Genomic DNA, 21,467 nt, shown 5'->3' with positions numbered 1-21,467 from the left:
GTTTTTAGAATATATATACTTAAATATGTACATAGACACACTTAAACATATATGCATGCACACACACATACACTTAAAATACTTTTCTTTCGAGGGTGCTGTGGTGGTTTTGCTGAATTCTTAATGGTCATCTAGGGCACTGCACAGACATCAGTGTTGAGGAAAATGCTATCTCAGGAAAATAGAAGGTGCTCATCTGTGTTAAAAGCTCATTTTAAAAGAAAACATAGTACAAAGATGAGCTGAATTTGTACCTGTATCTTTCGTTATGTAGAATAAATTTTTACCCCCTCTTCACTCACTGGATTTTGTTTTAGCCACAGGCAAACAGTTTTCACTGTGCAAACAGCCGGTGTGTACCTGACTGTGCGCTCCCCATTCACTGATACATGCTCCTATCTCAAACATACACCACTAAGAATGAACAGGCGTTGATTAGACCAGTGTACCGTTTGCCTAATACTGATCCCTGGTGTGTATCTGCTGACCACTTTATAAGATATTAAATCATCAGTCTAATGCTTTACAGGCATTTTAACTTATAAACCTATACCATCTGGCTACATTTAGTAAAACAAACTACTTCAAAAAATGCCTGTAATCCATTAATGTAATGGGTTTGTTTGAAGTGTTAGGTGAAATTACCTGCAAAGACTTATTATAGGGACATAGTGAAAGATCAGGAGCAATTTGATGGCAGCCATTAAAAACACGGAGTGGATTTTGGAAACTTATGGTGGTGTAGAAAGTTTCACTATAAAGATGCAAGAATTGTTCCATCGTTGTATTTTGCATGAAGAACTAATTATTATATCTTTAATTGGCATATAGTTATGTTCCTTTAATAAGAATGAGGTGATGGATGCCTCCATCTGCTTATGCTTAAATATGAACATGTGATGCCAGCCAAACAAGATCCATCTAATGCTTTCTTTTCCAAATCTGCTGAAAAATATGACTGATATCCATACAATCTTTATAATTAAAATAATGTTTACACACGTTTGGATTGTTGCTAATGGTGTCCAAGTGTGTCTTTGTATGATTCAGGGGAAAGGCAGAAAATGAAATGTGATATTCTCTTTCCTGTTTGTTAAGTCTGTGCCTAAGGGAGTCAAAGTATAAAGGTATCCTTCTGTGCTATGTGAGTCTTTAGCAAACCTGTGTTATGTAGCCTGTAAATAAAAATAATTTTGAATGTTTTTGTCTCACTTGTGAATTAGAACAGCAGCCAAAAGGTTTATTAGTGTGATCATCTTATTTTATAGGTTCTATTCCTCTGAGAGACCTCAGTACAAATTTGGGTGGTAGAGAATTTTAATTGGGAAGCTATCTAGTTTACACAGCCCAAGATCTACTTCCCCTGTTTTTTCTGTACATCCTGCAAAATAGTCTCTGAAATTCTAACCAAGTTATCTATATAGTCTGGGATTTTTTTCATTTTTGGTCAACTGTCATTTAGGTTTTATGGCAGCAACTGTTCTCAAATATGGTTTGTTTTAAAACATCTGAAATTAAACTCATCCTTGAACTTAAACGTACTTCTCTGTCTTTCCTCTTGGGATGTTCCTATACCAATCTGTATTTCCTTCTTCTCTCCTTTCTGCATGCCCAAAATTCTATAACCCAGCACATTCTGACTTAGTGCCTCTCCCCCAGTACATTTAAAGGATATTTCTTTTACTGAACAGCTTTGGAACTGCAGCAGTAATAGAAACAGAATGAGAAATGGACCTAATATAGAGATTTGGGGGGGTCTGAATCACAGAGTTTGAGATGCCATCCGTAGAACATCCCCTAGTGCTGAAATCCATACAGATAGATGTGAATTGTTTTCTGGAATCCTTTTTATTTTTAATGTCTTGGGGGGTTTGCTGGATGTTGGCTTTAACTTTCTTATCTAAAGGAAGATAGAAAATACTGTTCATTTCTGTAACCTTATGGAAAAATTATTGACATGCATTTTACCCAATCTGTTTGAAAAAGAAACTGGACCACACTAGGGACAGCGATGTGCCTTCATATCAGAATAAATGCTGTTTTCTTTTAAAGGACCTTTTGTAAAAAATCATTCTCCACCTGTGTTCTTCTTCTTGCCTCCTCCCCCCACCCAAAGCTCGGGGTTTGGATCACATTGCTGAGAACATTCTGTCATACCTGGATGCCAAATCACTATGTGCTGCTGAACTTGTGTGCAAGGAATGGTACCGAGTGACATCTGATGGCATGTTATGGAAAAAGCTCATTGAGAGAATGGTCAGGACAGATTCTCTGTGGAGAGGCCTGGCAGAGCGAAGAGGGTGGTGAGCCTTTTAACTTTATTATTATTTATAGCGCTTCAGAACCTGGCCATTGAGTCATTGGAATATTGTTGGCAACCAATGAGACCGTTTATCATATAATACAGTTTATAACAATGACAACAAAAAAAGTAGTTGTTCATGTACTCAGCAGTTTTTCTTCTGACCAGTCACTCATAAATGACATAATAGTGTATTAATATTACTTTGCAAAAAATAATGAAAAACTGACCAGTCCTCTAAAACCAGCTATTCAAAGCATTCTGTTCTCTGGGCAGAAACAGTACCCTGAAGAAGGGCTATGGGCAATTTGTAAGGCAGGTAGATGACTTTGAATGACATAGAAGCTGTCAGGTCCACCTTTCCCCTAAAACAGTCCAGAACAAATAGTTATTTTCTCCTTCAGAAGAGTCCTTGCCTTTAGCCCAGGCCTGTGATATTTTATCACCTTTGTGATCAAAATTATTTTTATGCCTAACTAGAATAAGAACTGTAACCATCAGAAAAAGCAAAAAATGGAATTTAGTATAAATAATTGTTTCTTCATAAGACTCCTATACTTTTTCAAGATTTTATTCCTTAATCTTGTATTCCTTAAGGCGTTATATAGTCAGCAGCCTGAGACTTCACCAGTTTTGTTCTTTTCACATAATGGTACCATTTCATTAGAACTTCTGGAAGATATCTTCTTTAGTATATAATTTGCTCTCAGAGGATGACTAGAATGTCACTATAAGAAAGTCAGGTGTGAATATTTCATAAATAAAATAATAGTTGATAGATATCACAGCAGGCATATATGTGCTCAGTGTTATCCTCCTGAGCAATTAATTTTATCAATTGTTTATCTTGGATCATAAAGAGATGCAAAACTTAAGAATGGAGTATCAGCTTTTCTTCGCAATTTTCATAAAAATATAGTTGGCTCCCTTTCTTTTTTGCATTTTTGAAATTCAATAATATAAACAAAATGACCTCTAAATATTATACCAAGTGCTTCAAGAAATTTCTGTCATTCTAGCTACTAGGAAAACTTTAAAATATCTCGCAAATTCCATTGAAGGAAGTAAACACCAGGCAATTCTTTGGTTATATAAAAATTGCATAAATGACAGCATATTGTTATTTCTTCTAAATACGTTTTTCTTATCCTCACTTATTTCACTATATAGAAAAATAGAAACCTTATATTTCATAAGTTATTTCCTACTTTGGAAATAACCTCTTTACAGTATAAGAAAACAAAATAGTATATAGTCGTATGGCATTCAAAGTCCATTATTTTGTTAAGCGTGCCAAGACCAGCCTTAGAATGGAACAGGCAGTTGCTTACATGGGAAAATTTTAGGGCAGCTAGGAATATTCGTGTATCCCTCAGGGGAAGAAAACAAGAGAAAAGAAAAAAAGAAAAGAAACCCCAATATAAATGGGGTTATTGGCCCCATTTATCTTCTTAACTTGATATGAAATACAAATATTTGTCTACCCCACGAAAACCTCTTCCATTATCCCCTTGACTTTCTGTGGCTGCTTCTATTTTTACGTTGCCTTTCTTCCTGTGTTAATGTCCTCCCTGACTTTAAAAACAAAAATTTAGTCTATGATCAGTTTTTCATTTTATTCTTTCAAGTTGTCTTACCAAGCCTACTATGTCAAAAAAGTCTTTGTTATGCCTTTCCCCAAATGCTGTCTTTGAAACTTTCTTCCATCTCCTCGAACCAAAAATAAATAAGTAAATACAGTTTTCTAATAAAGCTTTGGATTTAACTTCTACTTTGCTGTTATATTTTATATCTTGGTGAATTTGACAGTCTGTTCCTAGGACATGAACTGTCATTTTCTCTCTTGAATAATACTGACTGTGCTCTCTCTGCTCAGTAAAATGCTAACTCTTAAAAGTATAATAAAAGACCATTTGGAAAAAGTCCATTTTCTTAATCAGCAGATCACATTTTATGATAACATTCTGAATTTAATATTTAGCATTTATCATGTACTCCCAAAGGTGCTACGCATTTCTTATGGAAGTGGTCCCTGTTGTCAAAGAGCTTCCATCATAAAAGGTTTTGGCTTACAACATAGACATAGATGGAGAAACCCGTTTTCAATACCTAGCCACCCTTTTTTGTAGCACCTTTGAAGAAAGGAGTATGCTTGTGCAAGACCTGGTAAATACAGTGTGGTAGAAAACGAGATCAGAGATTTATTTGATTTCTCTTTCTTTAGGATGTAGAGATAGTTTCATTGCATATGAAGAAAATCCTGGGGTGCCTGTGTATAATTGCCAGATTAAAAGGCAGACAGAACTCTCTGAGGAATGGTGGGCATTGAGAGATAATAAAGTTAAGAATATGGAATCTGAAATCAGACTTAGATTCAAATCTCAGCTCTACTCACCAGCTATGTGACCTTGGGCAAGTTACTTGATCTCCCAGATTTATTCTTTATCTGTAAAATTAGTGTAGTGATTCCTACCTCATTAAAGGATGTTGGAGTTAAAATTACTAAGTTATAATTATTAACCAGATTTAGATTCTCTTCATTAAAAATCTATTGTTTGTCTGCAATGTGTTTGTAGAATAAGATTGTTTAGAGTAGAGTACCTTTAAGCCAGAATTTTTTCATAATGTCTTGTTTGCCCTTTTCTTTATGTTGGTGTATCATGTTTCTTGCTCCTGTTTGTCCCTCTTTGAAAACTATTGTTTTAGCTTCTTCATTGCAGATTCCCCTATCCGTATTAACACAGAAGTCAGAGCCAGCTACCTTCCTGATAGGAAATTTTCTCAACTAATTTTCAAGGTGTATAATAGGAAGAGGGCAGGGGAGAAGCGCTCCTGGAGACATCAAACAATTAATTATATTGTAATGGAGCTATAGAGGGAGGAGTGGATGACTGGCCCAGAGAAAACATGATTTCTCGGGTGCCAGGATTACACTCAGCGGCATTTCTGCCTATCTCCACTTTGCAAGGCACGGTGCCAGTGAGAACAGCAGTTAGTACACCCATAGTGGGGTTTACTAGCTTCCACACCGTGTTTGGTGGGTTCTTAACTTCAGGATGAGGAATTAAATTTTTTACCCAGCAGGAAGTGATTGCCATTTACTGATTTTTTTTGTAGCAAAGATCTAGCTTGGGATATGAGTATTCCAGAGATGTGCTGTCATAAGGAAGGAGATGCTAACAAATGTTGCTAACTGGAATCAAGGAAAGGGAGTAAAATGCATGTATGTATGTACATAGCCAGGAACACACCTGTACAAGTCCATTCCGTGCCTTAGACTTGACAGCACAATGCTCTCAGGCGTTTCTTTTCACCTTCCGTACCTGCTGCGGGACACTCTGTCATCCTTTTGTTTTCTGTCGAAATGAACTGAATTGCTCCTTTTGAAGCATAGCTACACTGATCACCAGCAGTCGGGGTGCCTGAGCCAGCGACACCTTACCCCCCAGAAATGAAGACTAGAAAAGTGTTCTCTGTGACAGAGAGGCATGCCCCTGCCCGTGATGCTAGGCTCCGCTGACTGGCACAGCTTTACACAGTGAAACAAAGACTGGGGGGCATATGCCTAGTGCAAAGGTAATAATAGTTACCGTCACTAACAAAATTTTCTGTCTATCCAGAGGGCTGACAAACCAATAGATGAATTCTGATTTTATATGTATATGTATATACCATGCTTCCCCCCAAAATAAGACCTAACCGGAAAATAAGCCCTAGCATGATTTTTGGAGTAAAATCATTTTGCATCTTTTGGAGTAAAAATTCGTATAAGACCCGGTCTTGTTTTCGGGGAAACACGGTATATATATTCTGTTTATGTACTGGCATTATAATATTTCTGAAGGCTTGACACTCTTATGTTCTACACTGGAAATGATCATGTTTTGCCCAAAAACAAATCAATGTTAGCCCAGTTCCTTAGAGCTCAGAAAGTGACTCCTTGATGTGAGACTCCTGAAATCGGACTTAACTTCATGCCTCTCCAGGCTAGTTATGGAGACTATATGAAATGGTAACTGTGAAAACACTTGGAAGAAATGTGAAGTTCCTTGTGAATGCATAATGTGATTTTTATTGGGAAATATTTGTATTTTTTAGGGGACAGTATTTATTCAAAAACAGACCTCCCGATGGGAATGCTCCTCCCAACTCTTTCTATAGAGCACTTTATCCTAAAATTATACAAGACATTGAGGTAAGACTCTATGTGTATTTGGGTACTTGCCAAACACTAGAGATCATCAGTATTTTTAAGTAACAGCATTGTTTCAGCAAACATTAATGTTTATTAATGTAAATTAAAAATCAGTTTCTTAATAAGAGAATAGAGTAGGTAAAATATAGTGAATTGCCAGGCAAAAATTTGTGTTTGTAAGTTGTTTACTGGTAGATAAATAGATGAGAGGGAGAGAGACTGTGATGTCTTCATACAATAGTGAGACTCCTAAAGTTGTACTTATAACCTGATATTCAGATATGGTCTGAATTGAGCCTCCATGGAAGGTCACTGGTAGAAATGGCCACGCGTATGTAGGAAGAGCACTGAGCACATAACCTCATGTGGTTTATAGCTTTCTCTCTGTCGGTGAGCAGTCAGTCTCCTTCCACCAGGTTTATTATTTAATTGAACGAGTTATATGCAGGAGACTTCTAGAAAATAAATCTTGAATTACTTTACAAATGAAAGAATATTTTATCATTTTAAATAGTGGCTTTTTTAAAACATTTTTTGTTTGCCTCAAGTTCTGTATATCCAATAGAGTGAAGGAAGCATTGAGCATTTGTCATTGGTTGCCATGAAAGTCAGCTAAGAGTTTAGTTCTGGTCCTTTCTTAATTGCTGCGTCTTTACCATTCCATCTTTTCAGACAATAGAATCTAATTGGAGATGTGGAAGACATAGTTTACAGAGAATCCACTGCCGAAGTGAAACCAGCAAAGGTGTTTACTGTTTACAGTATGATGATCAGAAGATAGTAAGCGGCCTTCGAGATAACACAATCAAGGTGAGATCTCTTCAGTTGTGAGAAGGAATGAAGGTTGATCACATTCATTAAGCAATCCAAAGCACAAATTTTAAGTATTATTTCCAGGAAGTAAGTGAGCATTCTTAGATTATTTTCGGTCCCAAAGCCAAAATTATTTCCTTAAAGGATAGAGACCTGCGTCCCACCCCAACCCCCCAGAATGGATTGTTAAATTCTCTTCTTGAAGTGCACTGAATGGGCTACTCTCTTGGCCGTCACATAATTATAGGTTACCCCCGTTCCTTGATGAAAAGGATCAAGTCTGCATTAGTACTAAAGCCACGTATATCTAGGTGCTCACTATACCTGGAGAAAAGAACGCATTCCACACTCCCCTGGGCTTTGATTCTTTTGGGGAATCAAACACATAATAGAGCTAGCAAGTCTCTGCAGCACCCCATTATCACAGTGATCAAAAGGATCTTATTTGCCGTCCTAGATCTGGGATAAAAGCACATTGGAATGCAGGCGAATTCTCACAGGCCACACGGGTTCTGTGCTGTGTCTCCAGTATGACGAGAGGGTGATCATAACTGGATCATCGGATTCTACAGTCAGGTAGAAAATTTCAAACAATCTTTTGAACTCTGAAATGCCAGATCCGCTCTGTTGTTTGTCATCAATAGTCATTCTGTATATATCTGCATGAACACAGTTCTGAAACTGCATAACTAAACAAGAATAAACCATCAGCTCCCCCCCTCATTGTGTCAATCTAGAGCTAGAAAACTTGAATTAGGAATGAGTAAGGTTAGTTTACATTTTTGTACATGTAAGAAACTACATGTTCTGTTTTGATTTGGGGGAATCGTCCATTGTAGAAATTTGGTAAACCTTGCATTCCTTACAAAAACCACCTCACGGGAATGACATGAATGGTATGAAGCCTTCCTTTCAGGTGGCTATAACTGTAGTGCAGGCACGCGTTCTCTCCTTTAAAATGTGTACAGGTGAGCAATGCTTTCTCTTTGCCAGCCCCTCCCCTGCTGTCCCTGCAGTTTTTAATTGCAAGCATCACTAAGGGAGGGGCCTTCAATTTCCAGAGGCATTAGTGATTTGATGACACAGCCATTATGCTGCTGGAGTCCAGTGTAGCTTGAGTTCTGGGTACCAGCAGCACGGCTGGAAACCTATGTTAGGAATTTTGCCTTAAGCTAAAGGATTTAGCAAACATAATGCATCAAAAGTAACTTTTAAAAAAATAGAAAAACAGTTAACTGCATTGTTAGATTCTCTGAAGTTAAATGCTTACCATTCTCAGATATCCTCTGTGAATAGAAAAGGCTGTTCCTATTTCTTATCTTTTGACTTAAAGGCATAGCAAACTCAGTTCTTATAGTTATCGACATTTAACATTTATTGGTGCTTGTGGAGTGCCTCAAGGAAGCTGAAACATTGTAGAGGCTAACATCATTTATAGGATAAGGGAAAAAATGATTTCTCAAAAAGGGGGTTAAACTGGAAAAGGAAATAAAATGTGTTATAAAAACCAAAGTAAATATACAAAAATAGAGTAATCAAAGTCAAATGCTGTATATCATCACACAAAATTCTCCAGCTATCCAAGGGCCCTGTGCTCTGATGTGAAGCCCATGTTTACCATGGAATGGCTATTCTCATTCCTTCCACCAATCAAAGCACAGAAAAGAGGTCGTAGACTTAGGGGCCAGGTAATCTTGGTCCTTAACCTGTGTGGTGACATCTAAGATTCAGGGTCATCAAGCTCAAATCCCTAGTACTAAGTCAGTTTGTTACAGAGGCTTCTCAGCCTATATCACTTCTAGTTCCTGAGGGCTATCCATTAATGCTGCTGTTACTAATCGGATTCCCAGTTTTAAATGTCTTATAAATGGTACCAGAAGTTTTATAATCATCTTGAAGTCTGGGTCCAGTTATAGGTGATGGTGGCTGCTACCTCATTCCTACCTCCTCCACTTGCCCAGATTTCAAGTAGTGTGTCCTAAGGACGTCACATTGGCAGCATCTCCTCCTCTTCCTTTTCCCACTTTTTCAACCCAGACCTCTATCTACCACTTCCCCGTGGTTCATCAGTACTCTTTACCTCAGCTCAACTTCAAAGTTGCAAAAGAACAGTAGGGTATAATATATCTATGAAAACAGGGCAGCAAGGATGGGACCTGCAGTGGTCAAATACTGGTAATAGATGGTAATGTATGTGCCATCAAAATCTCAGATAACCTTCTTAATGTTGTTTGTTCCAGGGTGTGGGATGTAAATACAGGTGAAATGCTAAACACGTTGATTCACCATTGTGAAGCAGTCCTGCACTTGCGTTTCAATAACGGCTTGATGGTGACCTGCTCCAAAGACCGTTCCATTGCTGTATGGGATATGGCCTCCCCAACTGACATCACCCTCCGGAGGGTGCTTGTCGGACACCGCGCTGCCGTCAATGTTGTAGACTTCGATGACAAGTATATTGTTTCTGCATCTGGGGATAGGACCATAAAGGTAAGAAAGCAGTTTTCAATAATTCTCCAACTCAGAGTAGGGGAGTTCATGTGAAAATATGATCACAGGCTATTTCATATTTAAACATCACTATTTAATTCAGATACTAGTCTTTATGTAAAAAGGTAATGAATGAGACAATTTTGGTTAGTATCTTATTACTATAAATAATGGTGAATGTAAGATGGGCAGGGGTAAATTTAGGTTCAAGAAAATTTGTCTGCAAGACCAGACTAACACCACAAAAGTAAGTCAATTTGAGGAATCCTCATGTGATAGCAACCAATGAGCCCTATACTATCATGAATCAAACTTGTCATTGGTTTGGTTTGGTTCCATTTGGCTTGAGAAGTTGACTTCTCCCTATTGGTTCAGGCCTGTTTTCTACTTCCCCAAGACTCCAGTTGCCGTAGATTTTTACTAATGAAAGCGTCAAATCAACTGCCAAATGCTATTTTCTGTTTCAGGTATGGAACACAAGTACTTGTGAATTTGTAAGGACTTTAAATGGACACAAACGTGGCATTGCCTGTTTGCAGTACAGAGACAGACTGGTCGTGAGTGGCTCATCTGACAACACTATCAGGTGAGCAGCAGAAGGGATCACTATTATCCTGCCATTCATTGTGTGTGCACAGTGCAAACACGTCTTCAACTGTGGTATGTTTATAATAAAATCATTTGCCTTTCTGTAGCTTCTTACAGGTGAAAAGTTGCCCCAAGCAGAGAGGCAGCACAGCAAAGCCTTTTGTTGGTGTGTTTCCTTCCTGTAATAGTTTGATAACCAGATAGACCTATTTAAAAGGTACTGCTTGAATGAGGAAGTGGGCAGAAGAGATAAGTAGATTGAGGTTGAAAGCCCTTCCCATTAAATTTCATCTATCTAGTTGAAAGTACTAATAAATAGCTAAAGACCATTTCTCTCTGCCACTGTTGTAAAAAAAAAAAAAAACGAAAGAAAAAAGATTTGTTTCCCTACTAGAAATTGTGCATTTTGTTTTCTTAGCATTGCATAATTGGCCAGGGAATTACCAGTCTTGGAGATTAGAAAGAATCCACAAATTAAAGTATTTTGGGTGTTTTCCCTTCACAAAGATGAATGACACAGATATGAATAGAATTTGGACAATTTATCGATCCTCTCCCTTCCTTCAAAGAAATACTGAGAGGATGAAAAGGCCATTAAAAAAACAACAGATAGAGCTATTGTTATATCTAAGGAAATTTTCATTCCTAGAAATCGTTTGGATTAGTCTGAAAGCATACAGTTTTTTTATATTAGTATATAAAGGTTTTTGAGAACTTACTTTGCATTTCCGTTACATGAGAAAGACTGTCCTAGATAGTGGGGGAAAGCAGAGATTGTCCTCAGTGAAAGAGGTGGACGGACATACTTTGTGAGGGCATGATGTCACTGACACTCTTCATGTCATTCTTACTGGTGATTTCAGGAAACATTACTTTTCTTGGCTTGGTCATTTCCTTCACAGGCAGCTGTGTGCATTGAATTCATCCTTTTTATGCCTTAGAGACCCTGGTTACAGAACTATATAAAGCATTGTGCTTTGAAAATATATACTGTGTTTGAACTTAAATCATACATTTTGCTACATGAGTTATGTGGGGGAAAGGAAGTAACTTACGTTGAAAGCAGTACATTTTCGTGTAGGTATTGATTTATTTTATTTTGTGGATTTTTTAAAGACATATAAAGTATATTATTTTAAAACATCCCAAGCTTATAAAAGAATACATGAAAATTCACTTAACTCAATTTTCTTTTCCAGATTATGGGACATAGAATGTGGTGCATGTTTACGAGTATTAGAAGGCCATGAGGAATTGGTGCGCTGTATTCGATTTGATAACAAGAGGATAGTCAGTGGGGCATATGATGGGTGAGTTTGCTAACAGGGTTAAAAAAAAAATCCACATCTGAATCCCTCCTGCCTTAGGATGTTAAATATAGCCTTTCCTTTTCTCTAAAAGATTACAGATTTCACAGAAAGGACTCAATACAATAGTTCTTGTGTCTAATCTATGTGTTTATGTGTTCGCCATTTTGTTTACTTTTTTTTTTTTTTTTTTTTTTTTTTAGCAGTCCGGTCATCTTTTCTTAGGTGTCAATTAGGATACGAAAGAATTCAGGGGTGCTGGGCAAAGGCCATAGTCAGGAATGCAGTGTGTGTCCTCCACACTGAGCCCTCTTCAGTGGTACTTGCGTCGCCGCTCATGCTTGAGTTCCTTGTAGGAACAGCAGTAGTTGAAAAGCACATAAGCTGCCAGCACCATGGAAACCCCAGCGACACTCCCTTTCTTCACATTGACGTACTTGTTGTAATACCGGTAATAACCTCTTTGAAATGCTCCAGCAATGCCTTTAGGGGTGAAATCCCGCATCAGTATCCACTTTGGCAGCTCCCCTATTTTGACATCCATGAGTTTCTTCTCCTTCATTGGTACGACTGACGCCATCTTGGAGTCCGGGACGTCCGCTCTCTTGTTTACTCTTTTCCAAAATATTCTTCCCAATCAGTTAGTTGCACTTGTTTGCTTGTGATTTTTATTAATATTTCATTTTTTTGGTTCTATATTTATCTGTTTTGCCCTATAAAGCAAAGAACTGGCCAAACCTAGTATAACAGGATGTGCATATAAAATAGTGACTTATTAATAAAACTGAAACATTGGAGGGCAATATCTGGGGCTTAGTGTGGTAGGGTCTTGAACTTTGATATCTTTGAATGATTCCTAGAAGTGCAGCTCTCTTGTCTTATCACTTCTTCTAGCATTTCAGTTATGATGAGTTCAGTCATCTTTATTTTCTTCAGTCTAATTTCCAGTGATTTATAGAATCCATTCATGTTGTGGATGGAACCCATGTCTAGCAATGCCGATCAAGCACATAGTAAATTCTTACAAGAGTGTATTCACTTACGAAGGCCTGTTTATCATTTCTTCTTGTCAAGGTACCTGATTTGGAATAGAAGGCTATAGTTCAAATATTGGCAGCTTTTTAAATATCAGAAACTAATTTAACAACATTGTCTTAGTGTGTGAGCTGGCTATATTGATATATTAAGTCAACTCAAGCAGCAGGAAGGGTAGCAGACGTACTTCTCTGCTTTGAGTCAGCCATCACTTGCATACCCTTGGGAAATTGTTCAAGGATGTGATGACATGTTCTAGCTAGATCCAAGGTTATATTTTCTCATTCCCATGGTTTTGATCTGTACCCACTTTTCTTGGGTTTTGTCTTTTATTTGCCTTGAGGAGACATGCCCATAATTAATTTTTAGAAGGGCTAAACTTTTCTTATTTAAATGAAAATATAAGGATTTGTTTATATAAACTACAGAGCTTTTTAAATGTACCTCAGTCATCTAGTACATGTGACCTGGGCCATTCTTAGAACTGACTAGAAAAAAGATCCTCAGAGTTACAGGTTTCCAGGTCTGAGTGATCTCTTATATCATTAAGAGGTCTAATGTGTAAGATCTCCTGGCCCCAGAGTATGGTGTCACTTGACTGTTCACTGTCTTCATTAGTTTGGTGAAAGCTAACCTGTTTCTCATTTATAGGTTAATCACGTACATTTTGCCCCGTTAAGACCAATAACCTCTACCCACGAATGAATGCAAGAACCAAGTCTCCAAAACAAAAATGTTTTTATATACTTCTGTGAGCTGCATTTATCATATAAACTATATTCACCATACATATTTATTGTCATGACTTTTTGCTATTCTTCTTGTGTTCCCTTAATTTTGCTTTTAACTAAGATTTTTGTCCCCTTTTTGATCTTTAGAAAAATTAAAGTGTGGGATCTTGTAGCTGCTTTGGACCCCCGTGCTCCTACAGGGACTCTCTGTCTACGGACCCTTGTGGTAAGAGTCTTGTTTGGAGGGAGTTGGGGAGCAGGAAGGAGAAAAAATTAAACATTGATATGCTGTGGAGTATAGATCTGGATTTGATAGTTAGAACCTCACAAAACCTACTAAGTGGAAAGGCAACCAATACATGATAATAAAATATGTTTATATAATGCCTTTCATCCAAAAGTGCTTTAGAGACTATATATGGAGAGGAATGTGGCAGCTGTTTAACAGCTGCACAGCAACTTTACACATCAGTTTAGTACAGGAAGTGAATAAGAATTCTGTATCCACCAGAAACAGTAGGGGGTACTTAGGGAGAAGGAACATAATTACTCAAATTGGAACCTGTCCAGAATCTGAGGACCTGCACACCTGTGCCTGCAAAAAGTGTCGTGGGAGTCTGCGTGAACCCCCTGCTTAGCCCCTTAGTTCTGCATCCTATTCAAGGCATGCTGCCTCCAGCAACTCAAATCCTATCTTTTTTATTCCACATATACCCCCTTGCCTGAACATCTTGACATTTGGGGAAAAAAGAGTGACTCAAAAGGAGGAACGTCACCTTTGAAAGCACTAAATTCTTTATCATTTGGTGTTTGCCAAAGGCCTGGATTATGAAATGTCCTAAGGTTAAAAGCTGCTTCCGTGAGAAAAAGAATATTAGGTGATGCACCAGGGAGGACAGAATCTTTTGCACAATTCAGGGAAAGATGAGAGCAAGCATTTGAAGCCCCAGTGTTGTAAATCCTGGCTCAAAATTGAGGCAGTCTCTGCTCTGGAGAAGATAGAGATACATTTCTTTGTCTTCCTTGTTGGATTTAAAGCTCAGTTTTTTCAGCACCAGACATGCTCTACCTTCATGTTTCAAATGTTTTTTAAAAAACGGATTCATTTACAATTAATCTAAGTCTGATTTTTAAAGTATAATTTACATACAGCAAAATTTGCCCCATTTTTAGTGTTCTTCTGTGTGTAAATACCACAATCAAGTTAAAATAAAAAATTTCTATCACCCCCCCCCCAAAAATTATGCCCCTTAGACTCACGCTTAGTCACTATTCATCTGTTTTCTGTCCCTATAGTTTTGCTATCTTATGAATTGTCATAGAATTGAAGTCATACAGTATGTAGCTTTTTTACATTTGGCTCTTTTCACTTCATTTGAGATTTGTTCGAGTGTTAGTACCTTGTTCTTTTTTGTTGCTGAATAATACTCCACTGTGTGGATGAACCAATTTGCTTATTCATTCACCAGTCTAAGGACATTTAGAATGTTTCCAGTTTTTGGTGATACTGAAAACATTCCCATACTGGTATTTGTATGTACATATTGCTTTCATTTCTCCTGTGTAAATACCTAGAAGTGCAATTTCTGGGTGGGTCCTACGATAAGTGTATGTTTAAATTTGAAAGAACTACTACTGTGTTTCCCTGAAAATAAGACCTAGCCGGACAATCAGCTCTAGTGCGTCTTTTGAAGCAAAAATTAATATAAAACCTGGTCTTACATAAAGACCCGGTGTTATGTTATGTTATGTTATGTTATGTTATGTTATGTTATGTTATGTTATACCCGGTCTTATGGTAAAATATGACCAGGTCTTATATTAATTTTTGCTCCAAAAGATGCATTAGAGCTGATTGTCTGACTAGGTCTTATTTTTGAGGAAAACACGGTAAGCTCTTTTCCAAAGTGACATTTTGGGAGTTTGCAAATGCAAACCATTTTACATTTCCACTAACAGTGTATGAGAGTCCCATTTTTCTACATCCTTGACAACACTTGGTATTGTCAGTTTTTTTAAAAAATTACAGGCATTTGAGTGAGTGTGTAGTGGTTATAGTTTTAATTTGCATTTCTGTAATAACTAGTGGTGTAGAACATCTTTTCATGTGCTTATCTTTTGTGAAGTGTCTGTTCAAATCTTGTCCTCATTTATTGAGTTGTCTTAAGTTTTTAAAAACAGATTTATTGAAATATACTTGACAGCAATAGTGTACATAATTAAAATATATAACTTAATAAACTTTGACATATATACACACCAATGAAACCATGACTTCAACCAAGATAACGAACATATCTTCATGCCCCTATTAATCCCTCTTTCCCATTCCACGCACTTCGTCTGCTCCAATCCCTAGGCAACCACTGATCTGCTGTTGGTCAATTGCATTTTCTAGGATTTAATTCACGGAATCATACAGTGTGTATTCTTTTTCGCCTCTTTTCATTAAGTATAATTATGTTGAGATTCACCCATGTTATTGATGTATATCAATAGTTCATTCCTTTTTAAAAATTGCTGAGTAGCATTCCATTGTATGGTTGGTTATACCACAATTTATTTATCCACTTGCCAGTTGATGAAAATTTGGATTGTTTCCAATTTTTGGCTATTACAAATAAAGTTTCTATAAATATTATGTGCAAGTCTTTGTGTGAACATATGCTTTCATTTCTTCAGGGTAAATCCTAGGAGCAGAATTGCTAGGTCATATGGTAAATGTATGTTTAATATTTTTAGAAACTGTTAAACTGTTTTCCAAGGCAATTGTGCCATTTAACATTATAGTACAACAGCGCATGGGAGTTCCAGTTACTCTATATCCTTGCCAATGCTTAGTACAGTCTTTTCAATTTGAGTCATTTTAATAAATGCTAGGTGGTACCTCATTTTGATCTTAATTTGCATATCCAGCGTTAATAATGTTGAACATTGTTTCATGTGTTTATTTGCCATCCATATATCTACTTTGGTGTAGTGTCTCAATCTGTTGTCCATTTTTTAAATTGAGTGATTTTCTTATTACTGAGTTTTGGTATTTCTTCACATATTCAGGATACCCGTTTTGTTTTTGTTTTGTCATTCCCTTAAAAGATTTCTTTTGAAAAGCATAAATTCTTAACTTTGATTAAGTCCAATTATCAACTTTTTCTATTTTAGATTGTATTTGATATTATACCTAAAAAATAAATCTTTGCCTAATCCAAAGTCACACAGATTTTTTTCCCCTGTATTTTCTTCTAGAAGTTTTATAGTTTTAGGTTTTACATTTTGGTTTATGATTCATTTTGAGTTAAGTTTTGTGGGTGGTACAAAATATGGTTCAAAGTTCACGGGGATATCCAGTTGTTCTTGTACCATTTATCCAAGACTATCCTTTTCCTCTGAATTGCCTTTGCAGCTTTGTCAAGAACCAATTGACTACATATGTGTGGGTCTACTTTATGGACCTATTCATTTCCATTGATATTTTTGTCTATCTTGATGCCAATATCATACTATCTTGATAACTAGCTTTTTAATAACTCATGAAATCAAGTAGTGTAACTTTGGTCTCCACTTTGTTCTTTTTCAAAGTCTTTGTGGTCCTTTGAATTTTCATGTGAATTTTGAATCTGTTTGCCAATTTCAGCCTCCACCCCACCCTCCTCACACCCAAAAAAAATCTGCGATTTTTTTGGAATTGTGTTAAATCTAGATCAGTTTGGCTTGGTGAGAATTGACTTCACTATTGTGAACCCAGTAATCTCTCCTTTTATTTAGGTCTTTTAAAAATTTCTCAGCAATGTTGTATAGCTTACAGTATAAAGATCTTATACATCTTTTATCATATTTAATCCTTAAGTATTTCATATTTTTAATGCTATTGTAAATTTTCAATATCTGGATTGTTCATTTCAAGTATATAGAAATTCACTTCTTTTCCAATCTGTGTACCTTTCGTTTCTTTTTCTTGTTTTATTGTCTTGACTAACACCTTCAGTACAGTGTTCAAAAGACTCAGTAAGAGTGGATGTCCTTATCTTGGGAAAAAGGCATGTGGTCTTTCCCCATTTTATATACACATGTATGTACATATGTGTTACTTTCTTTCTTTTTTTTTTTTAAGGAGGGCACAGCTCACAGTGGCCCATGTGGGGATCCAACCGGCAACCTTGGTGTTATCAGCACCACACTCTAACCAACTGAGCTAACCGGCCACCCCTATACATATATGTTAGCTATAGGTTTTTCATAGACACCTGTTATCAGGGGATTAAGAAGTTCCTTTCTATTCCTAGATTGCTGAGAGTTTTTATTAGAAATGGATGTTGGATTTTGTTCAATGCTTTTATCTGCATCCATTGAGATGATCTCACATTTTCACCTTTATTCTGTTAATTGGTATATTGCATTGATTTTTGAACATTAAACACAACTTTGCATCACTGCAGATCCCATGGACATTTAAAGTATAATAATAAAGAAGTACTATGAACAACTTTATGCCCCAAAACTTGATAACCTAGATGAAATGGACCAATTCCTTGAAGGATATAATCTTCCACAACTCACATTGGAAGAAATAGACAATCTGAATAGACCTACACCTATTAGATAAATAGACGCAATAATTAATAACATTCCAAAACAGGAAACACCAGGCACAAATGGGTTCAGTGGTGAATTCTACCAAATGTTTGAGGACATTATACCAGTTCTCTGCAGTCTCTTTCAGAAGATAGAAGCAGAGTGAATACTTCGTAACTCATTTTACGAGGCCAGCATTACCCTAATACCAAAACCAGACAAAGCTATTACAAGAAAAGGAAACTGCAGACCAATATGTCTCATGCACACAGATGCTCATCTGTGAGCTCATTTGCATCTTGTAAAGAATGTAAAATGGTACATCCTCTATGGAAAACAGTATGGCAGTTCCTCAGAACATTAAAGATAGAATTACCAGAGGATCCAGCATTCCCATTTCTGGGTATACAATATATCCAAAAGAATCAAAAGCAGGATTTCAAAGAGATATTTGCATACTCGTGTGGTCTTGTCACTCCTCCTTATGTTTAGTGATTTCACAATAAGGATAATTTCTGAAATTATTTAAAAGGTAGTAATATGCCAATAAAATGAAGTAACTTAAAATAAATTTCAACAAAATATTAGCAAATTGAACTCAACAATGTGTAAAAAGAATTATATACCATGACCAAATGGGATTTATTCCAGTTATGCAAAGCAGGTTTAATATTCAAAAATCAATTAATGTAATCCATCACATCAGAAAGCTAAAGAAGAAAAGCACATGTTTATGTCAGTAGATGCAGAAAAGGCATTTGGCAAAATCCAACATCCATTCATGATAAACTCAGCAAACTAAGAATAAAGGGGAATTACCTCAACTTCTTAAAGAAATATGCAAATTAAAACTCCAGTAGAGTACCACTATAGATCTACCAAAATAGCTAAAATTTAAGATTGACAGTATCAACTTGTTGAAGATGTGGAGCAGCTGGAACTCTGATACATGGCTGGTGAGAGTATAAATTGGCACAACTTTTAAAAAACTGTTTTGCTCTATCTACTACAGCTAAACATGCACCTACTCCATGGCCCAGCAGTTCTACTCCTAGATGAAATGAGAGCATATATCCATCAAAAGACATGTGCATAAATATCTATAGCAGCTTTATTTATAATAGCCAAAACTAGTCAGTCCATACGTCCACCACAGGGAAACGATAAGTTGTACTGTGTTCATATAATGGAATATTAACCAGTAATAAGAAAAAGACTGAACTACTGTTACATGCAGTAACAGAGAGGAATCTTATACTGTTGAATAAAAGAAATCAGGAAAAAAGAATACATGCTGTTAATGAGTATATTTATATGAAATTGAAGAACAGGAAAAATAAATTGATAATACCATGTTTCCCCAAAAACAAGATCTACCCCAAAAATAAGTCCCAGTTAGATCATCAGCCAGACGGGTGCATTTAGTACGTTATGACGATGTTCCAGAAGAAGATGACATGACTGTATTTGAATAAATGTAGATTGTTGTACATGAAAATATAAGACATCCCCTGAAAATACGCCCTAATGCGTCTTTTGCAGCAAAAATTAATGTAAGACCCGGTCTTATTTTCGGGGAAATACAGTATCAGACCCAGTCTTATTTTCGGAGAAATACGGTATAAGACGCGGTCTTATTTTCACGGTATAAGACGCGGTCTTATTTTCACGGTATAAGACTCGGTCTTATTTTCAGGGAAACACGGTAGCATGGGGAAAGGTAGTATTGACTAGTTAGTAAAGGGCATGAGAGTACTTTCTGGGATGCTGGAAGTGATCAGGGTGGTGGGTACTACAGTGGTGTGCTAAATAGGCATAACTGCTTATGAGAGCCAAATGTTAAATTTTCATGAATTTTGCAAGCTCGTTGACCTCCCACGGTAGCTTGAAGTTGGCCAGGGTAGGAATTTTTACACCATGAAAATGTGCAAATGCTTTTCACAAATGGGGGAGAGTTCATTAATAAACATTTACCAGCACACCATTGACTGCTCATCAAGCCTTGGCCTCTGATGGTAGAAGAATCCTAGAGATACAGAGAGAGGATAAAGCAAGGTAGTCACTGAGGGACGGTTTTGGTCAGCCTTAGCCTAGGAGAGCCAGCAATGGGAAGCTAGCACACTGGTGGGCATGTCTCAGCACTAGTGAATGTTACTTTGGTTGTGTTTGAAATCAACTGCCCAATGTTCGACTTTTCTATCCTGCCTTTAATCCACACTAAGTTTTTTCTCTGTGTTCTTGAAACAACTAAACAGAGAAATTTATCAGCATAAAATAGCCTTTTCATAGACTCCTCTTGACATGTTGCTGAATTTGTGTCCTTTTGATTTCGAGTAGCTCAAAAGTTTTTGTTTCTGCTTCTTTAGGAGCATTCTGGAAGAGTTTTCCGACTCCAGTTTGATGAATTCCAGATTGTCAGTAGTTCACATGATGACACAATCCTCATCTGGGACTTTCTAAATGATCCAGCTACCCAAGCTGACCCTCCTCGCTCCCCTTCTCGAACATACACCTATATCTCCAGATAAATAATCATACACTGACCTCATACTTGCCCAGGTATGAAAAAGAATTGTGTGCATAGCACTGTGGGTAGGAGACGGAGTATTGGCTCTAAGGAATATTGCTAGTTCATGGAGCCTTCTCTTGTCCTTTACCTCTCCAAGTCCTGGAAGGCAAGGGGAGCCAACAACGGGAGACAGGACTAGGGCTGTGTATTGGATGCTGCCTTCATCCAGGTAGCCAGCCTCAGTTCTAGATGATTCTTGAATGAGATTTAGATGACCCTTGTATAGAACTAATGATTCCCGCCCCAGTTTATAATAGGATTGTTGAGAAAGTAAGAGATTTGAATCAGTTTCAAAAGTAAGAGTAACAACCCAAAAGCCTATGGTTTTGTATTTCCCAGATCAAACCAGTACCTATAATAGAGACCCTTTAAACCAGGTAGATAATCTGATGTGCAAATGGGAAAATCTCACGGTGAAATATGCTGGTTTCTCACAGCTCTGCCTTGTCAGTGTCATTTGATTATAAAAGGTAGCTTTTTTTATCCTTATTTCCAATCCCCACCTTCTCAAAAAATGAAAAGAACTGTCCTTTGACCTTGGAAGTAGCTTTGGAATTGGTGAGAGAATTCCGTGTACTCTCCCACTCGAGTCTTCGTCCTCCCTCTGAGACAGGAAAAGATGGTAAAATTCGTCTCTATCTATATTATGGTATATTCAGATCATACCTTGTGTCCTAAGCAGGTCAGATGCTTTAATTGGGTTATTGTTGGTTTGGGGAAATTGCACTACTACTGGAGAATGTTGCCATCATTACGATTTCTTGTTTCCCATGCTTGCCTCAGTTCTTAACGGCAGAAGTACCCGTGTAGTACACTTTCCTTGTGGCAGTGGTTCTTCTGAATGGGGTGGTTCGTACCCTGCTGG

At 37.1% G+C, this 21,467-nt stretch overlaps 2 protein-coding genes across 14 annotated transcripts in view; one reads left to right on the top strand and one right to left on the bottom strand.

The window, feature by feature from the left end:
• The window catches only part of BTRC (beta-transducin repeat containing E3 ubiquitin protein ligase), a 164,233-nt gene that overhangs the window by 137,248 nt on the left and 5,518 nt on the right, over positions 1 to 21,467 (top strand). For all 13 annotated transcript variants that reach the window (XM_033130373.1, XM_033130372.1, XM_033130371.1 and 10 more), the window contains 9 exons: positions 2,117 to 2,303; positions 6,401 to 6,497; positions 7,170 to 7,307; positions 7,768 to 7,886; positions 9,551 to 9,800; positions 10,268 to 10,386; positions 11,588 to 11,698; positions 13,609 to 13,687; positions 20,400 to 20,592. In XM_033130373.1, the coding sequence (XP_032986264.1) occupies positions 2,117 to 2,303; positions 6,401 to 6,497; positions 7,170 to 7,307; positions 7,768 to 7,886; positions 9,551 to 9,800; positions 10,268 to 10,386; positions 11,588 to 11,698; positions 13,609 to 13,687; positions 20,400 to 20,561 (1,262 nt within the window). In that variant the 3' untranslated portion in view covers positions 20,562 to 20,592. The remainder of the gene's footprint in view (positions 1 to 2,116; positions 2,304 to 6,400; positions 6,498 to 7,169; positions 7,308 to 7,767; positions 7,887 to 9,550; positions 9,801 to 10,267; positions 10,387 to 11,587; positions 11,699 to 13,608; positions 13,688 to 20,399; positions 20,593 to 21,467) is intronic.
• Positions 11,898 to 12,296, bottom strand: LOC117035969 (ATP synthase subunit f, mitochondrial-like). Its single transcript, XM_033130382.1, has one exon. The coding sequence runs from the start codon at positions 12,273 to 12,275 to the stop codon at positions 12,009 to 12,011; it is 267 nt and encodes an 88-aa protein (XP_032986273.1). The 5' UTR covers positions 12,276 to 12,296; the 3' UTR covers positions 11,898 to 12,008.

This window comes from Rhinolophus ferrumequinum, chromosome 16 (genome assembly GCF_004115265.2).
Source record: "Rhinolophus ferrumequinum isolate MPI-CBG mRhiFer1 chromosome 16, mRhiFer1_v1.p, whole genome shotgun sequence".
NCBI classification, from domain to species: Eukaryota; Metazoa; Chordata; class Mammalia; order Chiroptera; family Rhinolophidae; genus Rhinolophus; species Rhinolophus ferrumequinum.
The sequence above is the reverse complement of the archived record's forward strand: the minus strand, read 5'-3'. Positions and strand labels throughout refer to the sequence as shown.